A 12,238-nucleotide genomic window follows, 5' to 3' on the forward strand; every position below is an offset into this window, starting at 1 on the left:
GGGACAAAAGCCAAGACTTTCTCTTGAGCCAGGTTGGTGTAGTATTTGAGTTTGAGGTCAAGCCCATTAAAACCAACGTCCTGAGGGAAGGAGCAACTCTCTTTTGCCCTGTGTTTTCAGAAAGACCTAACACATTTATCTTCCTAGTTTTAAATTGTCATCGTCCATGGAATGGCGCAAGTCTGTTCATATTAGGATTTTATAACCAAAATGAAAAGGATCTTTTTCTGCTGGCCCCTATCTGCTGTTTTTGGTTTTCAGTAGCTGAAGTTTTCCGTTGAGGTTCTTTTAAACGCCTACATGCAAACTGAAGAGCACTCAAGCTTTGGTGGGATATCACCCACAGCTGGAGTGATGGAGGAAGGGAGGAGGGTACAAGACTCAGGTGCATCCTTCTCTTAAAAAAATTTTTTTTTTTTTTTAAAGATTTTATTTATTTATTTGACAGAGATAGAGACAGCCAGCGAGAGAGGGAACACAAGCAGGGGGAGTAGGAGAGGAAGAAGCAGGCTCATAGCGGAGGAGCCTGATGTGGGGCTCGATCCCAGAACGCCGGGATCACGCCCTGAGCCAAAGGCAGATGCTTAACCGCTGTGCCACCCAGGCGCCCCTTAAAAAATTTTTTTTTTTTTTAAACAAAACCTCTTAAGCAAACAAATTCCATCTGAAAGCAGGTGAGACCTATCCAGAGAAAGAAGGGAATGAACCTCTTTCCATGTAGGAAATGGGTATGGATTCATATGTGGCCCAGATGCATTAAATGGGCTAATTTGAAACATGTTGGACTGATCCTACAGCCCTACATCTCTTTTAATCAAAGAGTGAAATGCTATGAACCATGAACCGTGGTGAGAAGCAGAGGAACAGTGTTGCAGCAATGGCTCCTCGGTTGGTGGTTAGGCCCTGTCTTGCTCTATTAAGCAAACACAGTTAATATAGATAAAAGGTAACCTTGATAGAAGTGAAAATTGAAACTTGAGTTGAAGGTAGCAAGCCAGGCACAGCTGCAGTTGTACTTCCTCCTATATGGCAACAGGAGCTGCACTTACTGGTGTTTTTTGGAAGGGATGCAGTTTTTTAAAATAGCTTTTCTTCAGAGTGTTTTGGTTTTTATTGTCTGCATCATTGATGGGAGAGTGGAATATGTTCGTAAGAAGCCACCTAGACTTTCTACATCTAGTGTGTGGGGTCGGATCCAAGTTCAGCATTCTAATCACACATCTGCTATTAACTGGCTGTGTGACCTTGGACAAATCACTGAAAAGATCTCCGGGGCCAGATTTTCTTATCTGAAAAACCAAAGGGTTGGATTAGATGATCCCGTCCAGCCCTAAAATTCCACTGATTTATGATTCCTCATGAGGAAGCATAACTTTCAATTTCTAAGAACAAATGTTGGGAAAAATAAGCATTTATGCAGCCTATTTTATATATGAAAAATCCCTTGCAAATATTTATTATTATTTTATCAGGCAAATATTTAGGTGTTATTAGTGTCACTACATAAATTTGCCTTCTTCTTAAGTTCTTCAGCTTAAGAGTGTTGCAACTCTTTTTAAGATAGTACCTGGTCAGCCAGCTCACTTGGGCCAGTCCCTCCTCTCCTGTCCAGCCCTACAGTTCTATGATCTTCAGTTTCACCGTCCGTAACAAGGGTATAGGTGTGCTTCCCCTTGCTTAGGTTGAGCTCCATTTACCTGTGTCAATGAAAGTGACTCCTTAGAAGATTATGTTAAAGAATTACTTCTCCTTTTATCTTTCTCAACAGTATTTCACTAGTACAGCCAGCTTCCTCTATATACAATGTTGTCTCATTATCAGTTCCAAGAGAAACAGAGAGATAAGACTCATTTTAGCAGTGCATATACATGGAAGGGGAAGAGGCAAAGCATGGCTTAAAATCAGAAAAACCATATTAACTATTCAACTCTCACTCTTAGTGGCTTAAATTGAATGCATTTGAAGGATTTAAACAGTATTTTCTTCTTGAAACCGAAGAGCTCCGCCACCTTGACTTTTAACTGCAGCCACCAGAAAAGGTACTAAATCTGAGAACCTTTCTTCTCCCCCAGCACTGGAGAAGAGTTGCTCAAAATGTTTTTTTTCATGGTCGCTTTGAGCAGCCACGGCTAAATCCGTTCTCTCTCATTTTCTGGATGGTCTAAAACACTGTTATCTATTTGTGTGTGTGTGTGTGTGTGTGTGTGTGTGTGTATGTTCCACTAACTGTGGTTCTGAATTCAAATGAGTGCTCATCTTAATGGTGTTTTCTTGTTTTGTAGATGTACAATATTATGTTAGCTTCATTTGGTATTTAATTGTCAGTTGTGGGTCTCTTTGAGCCGCTTTGATAACTCCAAATACAATCATTGTTCATTTCTTGCATTTTCTTCCCTGCAGATGATTCAATGAAAGTGAAAGATGAATACAGTGAAAGGGATGAGAATATTTTAAAGCCAGAGCCCATGGGAAATGCAGAAGAGCCTGAAATTCCATACAGCTATTCAAGAGAATATAATGAATACGAAAACATTAAGTTGGAAAGACATGTTGTCTCGTACGATAGTAGCAGGCCAACCAGTGGCAAGATGAACTGCGATGTGTGTGGATTATCCTGCATTAGCTTCAATGTCTTAATGGTTCATAAGCGGAGCCATACTGGTAAATAGTTTCCTTTATCCATTCTTCTGAAAACTGTCCTAATGCAGCCATGTGAGAAATGAAATGGTGGAATTTGGGATGACTTTTGATTACTTTCATTGATTTTTGCTGTAATTCTTTTTTTTTTTTTTTTGCTATAATTCTGATGCATCTCTCCTTCTCTGCATTTTCATTTACCAGTGATTTTTATTCCTGTTTTTCTATGCGTTTGGCAAACATTGCAAATGCCATGAATAAAAATAAATAGCACAGTGTTCTAGGTCAGCCAGATATTTTTCTTCAGTTAATAAGTAGGAGTTGAATTGTGTGATATGCTTCTTAAGCATCGTTCATACATTTTTGCATAACTTTTTAAAAAGCAGACCTCCTTATTTTATTCGGTTCAAATTTGATAGATGAAAGGATATAGTTTTTATTACCAGTTTAAAAATTATCTTCAGACAATGAACAGCCAGTCTATAGAAATGCATACAAACACAACAGTCCCACTGAGCCCAATGGATTCTATCTGACATCTGATACGAAAACTTTAAAAAAGAAGCATTTCTGGCCCTCCATACCTTAAAAGATTTGAGTCTGTGATTCTTTTTTCTCAGATTGAGATTATATTCAAGAAGAATGTTAAGTAATGTTACAAACTTAATCTGGAAAGCACTCCCAGAGCTACTCTTGGTTTTATTTGGGGCGGGGTGGGGGGGTTGTTCCTTCTTTCTTTCTTTCTTTCTTTCTTTCTTTCTTTCTTTCTTTCTTTCTTTCTTTCTTTCTCTTCCTTCCTTCCTTCCTTCCTTCCTTCCTTCCTTCCTTCCTTCCTTCCTTTTATCCAAGACAATAAATAAAATGGCCTTGCTAGATGAATGCTTTTTCTCTTCTACAGGGAAGATTCTAGAAGTAAGTTATACACTTGCCTTGAAATATAGCTCCCAACTGATCCCAATATGATATGAACAGATACTGTCTAAAAGATGAGCTTTTGCCATAGGCGTCTAATCTGTGCATATGCTTTGCCACTTGCTGGGTGATCAGAAGTCTCCTTTTTGTCCTTTTTAAAGGTGAACGCCCATTCCAGTGTAATCAGTGTGGGGCATCTTTTACTCAGAAAGGTAACCTCCTCCGCCACATTAAACTGCACACCGGGGAAAAACCTTTTAAGTGTCACCTCTGCAACTATGCATGCCAGAGAAGAGACGCACTCACAGGTCACCTTAGGACACATTCTGGTAAGTGAGAGCAATGAGCATTCCATATCTAGTAAATGTTGTGTTCCTTGGTACCCATTGAGGAAACTAGAAAGAGTTAAGTATGGAGGTTTTAATCCGTCATTCCTGTTCTGAAGGGTTACAACAGCAGAGACCTCTAGGGCTAATTACACTTCCATTAAGGCATTAATTGCTCTCCGTCTGGCTCAATGGGGGTGATCATCTCCTTACCATCCTTGCTCCCCTAGAGAACAAGAAAGTCAGACAGGAAAAGTCTGCTCTATAAATGCCTTTTAAATTTTTGTGAAAAAATTATAGTTATCAGTATTTTCTTATGGTAAGCTTTATTAAGAGATTATTTTCCTAAAAAACACATGGACACATTTTTCATTCAGAAGTCTGGACAAGCAAATGATGTACAGTCTGTAAGTTATGTAAAAGTGTAAATGGAGTATAAATTATTATCAGAAGGTTCCTTTTGCCCATTCTAGGCTAAAATTTTTTTAATTAAGATATAATTGACAATATAACATTGTATTGGTTTTAGGTGTACATGGGCTAAATTTCTTAAACCTGACTTTCTTCTTGATCAGCCTATTTATTTTTAATCTCTAGAAGATGAGCAGCAAAAGAATTCATAAAAAAAAAAACAACATTCTATCTTGATGTTTTCACTCTTTATTTTAACCAAGCAAGATAATAGAACTTTTTCAACATTTAGAATTTCCCTCCTAGAAAAATAAAACTGAGTTTATTTTCAAATTTGGGACCTCATGTTCTTGATGTTATCTGACAAACTTTTAATTGAAGAAAAAAAAGGTTTGTTTTTATGTCAATCCACGTACTGCTTTGACTAAAACCCAGCCCCAAACCCACAACTGGTCACAATTCAGAGACTAAGGATTAAACAAGTCAGCACCAGCAAAACCCACCATGAGAGATCATAAGTGGTAAGAGAAGGGTTTCTTTTACAGTTTATTGTTCAAAGTAATGAATTAAGGATGAGTTTGGTCGAAAAAATTAGAATAGTTCTCTTCCGTTGCTTTTTTCAAGTAATATCCAAACACAGTGGTCACTTTTTAGATAGATTCTAGAGGACCCCAATTTCTGCAGAAACTTAATATTTTTAGCCCTAGAAAACTTGCATTTATTTTAATTTGGGATCTCAGAAGGAACTTTTAGTACTTTAAGTCCCAAAACTTTGTTTTAAACAGAGCAACAGGATTAGAAAACAAAAATCTCAGTTCCTAAAATTCTGTCTGACATATTCATAGGTTACATTTGTCAACAAATCAGAAAGGCCAGCCCTGCACACAGAGTTGAAGTTATTACTTATAATTAGCTCAGTTTTTATTGGTTTAGCCCAGACTTCACTATAGCCACTTGGCAAAAATAAGCTAAATTTATCCAAATATGTTAGTGCTCTGAAAAGTCCATCAGTGTCTGGCTGAGTGTCTAACTCCCAGCATTCTTTACTTACAACCAGATGAAAGTCACAACATAAGGGATCTCTATCTATTTCATTTTTAAACCACACTAACCTCCTTGAGGAAAAGAAACGGCCCTATATATTTTCCTAAAGAAACAACATTGAATCACCATGCCCAATGATAGTCATTAAATCCAAATCCAAATCCTTTCATATGTGAAAGGACACTATCCTTTTGAAGAAAAATCTAACATAACAATCAATCGAAGACTATCACCTTATTTCAGTTTACTAAATTTAAAAGGAATATAGATGTAAAAGTATCCAAATACCATGGCCTCTCAGCAGCCTCATTCCTAAAGGACAGTTTGCACAGAGCCCTAAGACACCATTTGTTCTGCAACCACTGAGGGTCACTGTGTGCCCCCTTGTGCTCTCCTTATAGTTGAGAAACCCTATAAATGTGAGTTTTGTGGAAGGAGTTATAAGCAGAGAAGTTCCCTCGAGGAGCACAAGGAGCGCTGCCGTACATTTCTTCAGAGCACGGACCTGGGTGAGACTGGTAAGTTCATGCAACACTCCTACACACACATAGTGAGCATCTGCTCTTCTAAGTGGTGGGATACAGTTGTAAATAAAATTTAAAAAAATCTGCCCTCACAGTTTATATTTTAATGGGGAAAGACAGACCATAAGCAAAGTAAATAAGTAACATATACAGTATATTAGAAGGTAGTAAGTACTATTAAGCAAAATGAAGCAGGTCCTGGGGGCAGAAGGTGAGTCAGGGAGGTGACGTTTTAACAGATTAAAGGGATGAGGAGAAAGCCCTGCAGAGAACTAGGAAATAGCAAGTGCAAAGGCCCTGGGGCTTGGGTTTGAAGAAGTATAAACAGTCCTTTGTGGCTGGAGCAGAGGGGGTAAGGGAACATGAGGCCAGAAAGGAAATGAGAAACCAGATTTTATCAAGCCTTGTTGGCCCTTATAAAGGCTGGCTTTTACTCTGAGTGAAATTGAAGATCTTCAAAGGGCTTTAAACTGAGAGGTGACATGATTGAACTTCTCATTTTAGAAGAATCACTCTACTTGCTATTGAAAAGAGATTTTATTTGCAGTAAGATTGGGACTTGGAGAGTCTAGTTACAAAGCCATTGCAATAATTCAAGTGGGAGAAAATTGTGTCTTGGGTAGTGGTAAAGGTGGTGAGAAATGTTCTAATTCTTTATACATTTTAAAGGTAGAGCCAACAGGATTTCTTAACAGATTGATGTGGGATGTTGGGGCGCCTGGGTGGCTCAGTCGTTAAGCGTCTGCCTTCGGCTCAGGGCATGATCCCGGAGTCCGGAGATAGAGCCCCACATTAGGCTCCTGTGCTGGGAGCCTGCTTCTTCCTCTCCCACTCCCCCTGCTTGTGTTCCCTCTCTCGCTGGCTGTCTCTCTCTCTGTCAAATAAATAAATAAAATCTTAAAAAAAAAAATGAAGCAGGCAAGTCTGGACCCAGTTTATCAACGGATCTTAAAAAAAAAAAATTGATGTGGGATGTGATGAAGAATGCAGTTGCCATTCCCTGAAAGAGCAATTGAGAGTAGAGCGGGTTGAGGGGTGGCTAAGGCAGAGTCAGTTAAAACTACAAGCATTTTCGGGGCTCCTGGGTGGCTCAGTCAGTTAAGCATCTGCCTTTGGTTTGTCTCAGGTCATGATCTTGGGGTCCTGGGATTGAGCCCCACATCGAGCTCCCTGCTCAGTGAGGAGTCTTCTTCTCCCTTTCTCTCTGATCCTCCCCCTGCTCATGCTTTCCCTCTCTCTAGCTTTCTCATAAATAAATAAATAAATATCTTTAAAAAAAAAAAAAAAACTACAAGGATTTTCTTTGTCCAAAGCCCTCAAATCATATACTTGTCTACTCATATGATTTATTGTGATGCTTATCTTTGGCTTCAGGAATTTCATATTTCATTCAGTGTTTTGCATTATATACCTAGGGGCAATTGGTTGAAACAGTAGGTGCTTTTTCATATATCAATTGTGCTTTAATTTCCTTCTCATTCTTCAGTTGAAATAGCATGAAACTTCTTTGTGTCACATCTTTGCAGTTGTCCTTTGTCCCATCCAGTTGACCATCATTCTGGTTCTACAGCTTGGGTTGTCTGACGTTTTTATTTCGTTAATTGAACGAGTTGCGTATTCAGAGTATTAAATCCTCAGGGGATTTGGTGTTTGCCAGCAGTATGTGCAGTTGAATGGTTTGAACATTCTAAAGCAGAAAGGTTACAAAAATATAAAAGAAATAATGTGAATCTCAGGAAAAATGGAGTGGAAATCATTAGCTTAGCTGTACCTATTTTGAGTGAGAGGAAACTTTTGTTTTAGATAAAGCCTATTTTATGGTGTTAGGAGCTGGTCAACTGAATTCTGTTCGTTTGCACTGCTTCTGCTTTTTATCCTGATGGCATCTTTGGTTTTATCAAGGAGTTGGATTTCCTCCTTATTTCTAAAGAGAAATGTTTGCAACAGACAGAGCTCTTACTGTGAGACATTCCCAGGTTATGAAAATCTATTATATTCCAAATAGAATTATTAATATTTAAAGCTAGAAGGTTAAAAGAGCATCTAATCCTACCACCTCATTTTAGAGGTGAGGAAATTGAAATTCATAAAAAATTCAGTGACTTGCTTAAAAATCACTAGAAGTTTTGTTGTTTTCATGATTAGCTATATTTGTTTTATTTTCAAAAATTCACTGCAATATATTTCACTTACTATAAAATTCACCTTTTGAAGTGTACAATTCAGTCGTTTTTAATATATTCACAAAGTTATACAATCATCGCCACTAAATCCATAACATTTTCATCACCCTCGAAAGAAACCTTGTACCCATTAGCAGTCATTCCCCATTCCCCCTGTCTTCAGCCCCTGGCAGCCACTGATCTACTCTCTGCCTCTATGGATTTGCCTATTCTGAACATTTCACATAAATAGAATCATACAATATGTGGCCTCTTATGTTTGGCTTCTTTCACTCAGCATAATGTTTTCAGGGTTTGTCCATGTTGTAGCATGTATCAGCATTTCATTCCTTTTTATGACCAAATAATATTCTATTATATGGATTTACTACATTTAAAACAAATCTGTTCATCAGTTAATAGACATTCGGGTTTTTTCCACTTTGGGAAAATATAGCTTGACTAGCTATGTTTTAAGGTTATATATTACCTGGTTGGTGAAAGAAATATAGTAGCACACATACTAGTAGACACACACATATGCATATATGTGTGTCTTGATTCTCTTGGAAGTAGGGGGAAATCAGTACACTACCCTCTATGAGTAGTAAGTTCAAAATTATTGATTTTAAAGTAAGGTTACTACCTTCTTTCCCATCTCCATAACCTTTTTTTTTTAGGAATTTCAAATTAGGAAAGTATCAAAGAAATATTTTAGCTATCCTCAGTGGTTTAAGGTGATTCAGGAAATGCTGAAGTAGAGAGATTGAGTTAATTTGCATTTCATAGGGTGGTTTGATGCATGCATGCAACATACTTTAAGTCTCAGCAAAAAAATAAAGGGTTAACTAAGTCAGCAAGTTTTGATTTTTTTTGTTTAAAACAAATATTTTGTAATGGTGGTTTCATGTTATATATAAAGTCACAGTTTAATCAAGTATAATAAAAACTGCATGTCAGTCAATATATTATTCTTTTGTATTTCAAATATTTCCCATGATTTTTTCCTGAAATCCAAAATGTAAAGAATGTGGGTTTCTTTCTTTTAGTTTATTACTTTTTTTAGTAATCTCCACACTCAACGTGGGGCTCCAACCCATGACCCCGAGACCAAGAGTCACAGGCTCTTCCAAGTAAGCCAGCCAGGCACCCCCAAAATGTAAAGAATGTTGAATTCACACAAACCAATCCTTTAATTATTGCCACTGCTCCCTATATGGTTTTTATTTCTGTTTTCTTTTTAAAATTGGGAGTCGCAATCTGGATATCATGTTCCATTCTGAACCTGACCAACATAGTATCACCAGTGGTACATCTTATCCCTTCATCCCTAGCTTCTAAGGAGATGATATTCCATTGCTACTGTGGATGTGGCACTTTGTTCATCAAGTGCTTATTGTAAATTGAAGTGCAGCCTAGCGTAAGACCCAAGCTTTGAGTAAGCAGGTCTTTATGAAAGCAAAACAGAATAAAAGGCCTTGGACGGGACACCAGTCTACAAAAGAATGCCATGTTGGGTAACAGGACTTCTGGCCTTTCTAATAATTGTTCTTTTATTCAGATAGCATTTGTTGGATTCTCTATGTGCCAGAGCTGTGGCAGGTCTGTTCATAAAAGTGAGTGAAAGTTTAGCCCATACCCTTGGCTCAACTCGGAGCCGCTCACAATCCAACAAGGCAGTGGGCACTTCATCTGTTAATAAACTACAAAGGTCTAATAGAGGCACATATGATATTTCTACTTCAGTCCAAGTGTCTATACCAGACGTCACAAATGGTGTCATCAAGCTACTCCAATTCTGCTGTCTTAATGGAGTGTACATGAAAAGAAGAATGAATAGAGAAGAGCATGGATTTCATTTTCTCATTAGCTTGATCCTTATTCCAGAAAGGGACTAACAGCTGGCATAGAGATTCATTTAGCCTCATTTCACACAAATTATGAGTACTTGGAGTGGGACTTTTTTTGGTATGACAATGAGTTCTAGCCATAACAAGATTTTTAAAGTAATTGAATAATTATATTTATTTATGAGCCTTGGAGTCACAACCTTTTATCTTCACGCTCATTGTTTTAGCTGAACCAATACAAGCATGAGAATTTTCAAATAAATTTTCATTTTTTGCCAAGTAGCAGACTAACGAAAAAGTTTAAAAAGTTTTAAAAAGTTGATTTTCCCAACTGATTTTTCTTCTTAAAAAATGATACCTTCTTACAGGTAGTATGTATTCCACTTGCTCAAAAAGGCAACAACTTTTTGTAACTTTTTTGTTAGAACGGGCCTCGGTCTTTGATAGCAATCTTTTGTTAGACAATTCTCGTTACACAATAACACCCCTTGGTTCCACTGTCCATTAGCTACCGACTGACCACACCAGAGAAGAGACAGGAAGCAATGCCTCTTAGTTGAGCTCCATTTAACACTTCAAGATCAAATGAAAGAATCTGAACAAACACAACCAATTACATGGTTGCAGTCACTTTGAGATAGAAATTGCATCATGGAAATAGTTAACTGAAAACCAGACAATTAAGACTTGTGTGGAGATGAAGGGTAGAAACCTGTTCTGTAATTATGACTTCATGTTAGTTTTATTATTTATATCTTCAATGTGTCTTTAAAATCATTTTGCTAATGAAAATTGGTACGCCCACTATGTGGTAGGCAAGTGATGTGAAGGGGAATTGATTCAGAATTACAGCCCTCCTTCTAGGTTCACTCACGAACCAAGTGTGTAAATTGGTCTTTGCCACTATCCCATATTCCCCACACCCACCCCTTGCAACATTAAACTGCCAAACACCACCCAGGAACGGATTTCCTATTTCATCATTTAAACCCATTATCTTGTCCCCTTACTATCTTGCCAAACTGGTTTCCCTCCACTTACATTTTCGAGACATGATGTGGCAAGATAACAAGTCTAGACTATATAAATAGACAGTTGGATCTTCAAGTTGAAACAGAGGACCAAAAGGCAGTGGTCCTCTTTGTTTGATTTTCGGAGTACCGCCCAAACTTGTAATCCCAAGAGATCTTCTAACTCCAGAGCATTTCCTTGTGTTTAAAGTGTGCCCGTGTAGTGGTATTACGCAGGAAGCTATCCGACAACTGCAAGGCAGCAGTTTGGGGAAAAAGGGGTGCAGCACATTCTGTTGAAGTTGGAGCCTTTGCCTAACTTTCCAATTAGAAAACGGTTCACTTGGTAAAGATGAACTTAATCTCTAGAGACTGTTTACATACCCAATGACGGTTGGGATCTTGGAGTTGATATTTTGAGTGAACAAGCCAGGGAGAGGGGGTAAGGGTGGGGGGAAGCCCTCTCGATTCGCCTCAGAGGATTTTGTTGGCTCTAACCAGAGTTGTAGAGATGGGAAAGTCTCCACCCATGCCCCCAATTATCTGTCCATCCAAACACTTCAGAATGTTATCTTTTTAAATGTCAGGCATTTGGCCACTGTTTTACAGAGTAAGATTTATCTAGAAATGACTGTCAAGACGAGCTTGGTGAGTAACCAGGGATAAAAGGTGATGTTATCTCGGAAGGTTGCCATTTAGTGACATGCCCTCATTACGTTATTTAGGTCATGTATCCCCGCTCTAGCATCCTCCCGAATATAGAGGATATTGAGAATGTGTCCTCAGAAAGCTGTTAGTGGTAATTGATAGTGACTTGGTAAAATGTAGACAGTGACTGCGGAGAGCCGAACGGGAAAAGTAGGCTGATGACAGAATGCTTGGGGTGAGTCCTGGGGCTGAAGGGACAGATCTCTGGGGGATGATTTGCCCATTAGAGGAGTGACTGAAGACACCAATATGAATAATGGTAAAATGGGGATGGACTTAAAAATTCCCACAGAACTGTTTTTCATTCTTTTTCACTGTAAATCTTTCTGAAAATAATACAGGGTTGGAGGGGGAGGGGTGGCAGGGGAGGTGGGGCGCCTGGGGTTTACCTGGATTTAATCCTCTCAAAGTTGTTCAAACCAGAATGACTGTTCCCAGTCAAAGCACCACTTAACTGCCTCTCAGATGATTCTAAGAAAAAGCCTCCTTGTAACAGCCTCAGGAACTGATTTCAAATCCCAGGCCTTTGTCTTTCATCTCTCTGCTCTTGAGGCTCTGGGTAGTGCCACATCTGGTGGTGGTTTGTGTGAAAGGAAATAATATATATAATAGTTTCCTGTTTGGTCATTTAAACCTATCCCTGTGCTGGACAGA

The 12,238-nt window shown here is 38.5% G+C and overlaps 1 protein-coding gene across 2 annotated transcripts in view; it reads left to right on the top strand.

Annotated features, from left to right (window-relative positions):
* Positions 1–12,238, top strand: part of IKZF3 (IKAROS family zinc finger 3) — an 83,412-nt gene that overhangs the window by 51,313 nt on the left and 19,861 nt on the right. Inside the window, exons 1-4 of one of the 2 annotated variants that reach the window (XM_045777784.2) lie at positions 1,853–2,039; positions 2,401–2,661; positions 3,711–3,878; positions 5,732–5,848. In XM_045777784.2, coding sequence (XP_045633740.1) covers positions 2,409–2,661; positions 3,711–3,878; positions 5,732–5,848 — 538 coding nt within the window. In that variant the 5' untranslated portion in view covers positions 1,853–2,039; positions 2,401–2,408. Of the gene's footprint in view, positions 1–1,852; positions 2,040–2,400; positions 2,662–3,710; positions 3,879–5,731; positions 5,849–12,238 lie in introns of those variants that run through there. The other variant, XM_087854438.1, reaches the window with a different exon arrangement.

The sequence above is a fragment of the Ursus americanus genome, chromosome 23, assembly GCF_024610735.1.
Source record: "Ursus americanus isolate L20-20 chromosome 23, mUrsAme1.1.p, whole genome shotgun sequence".
NCBI lineage: Eukaryota > Metazoa > Chordata > Mammalia > Carnivora > Ursidae > Ursus > Ursus americanus.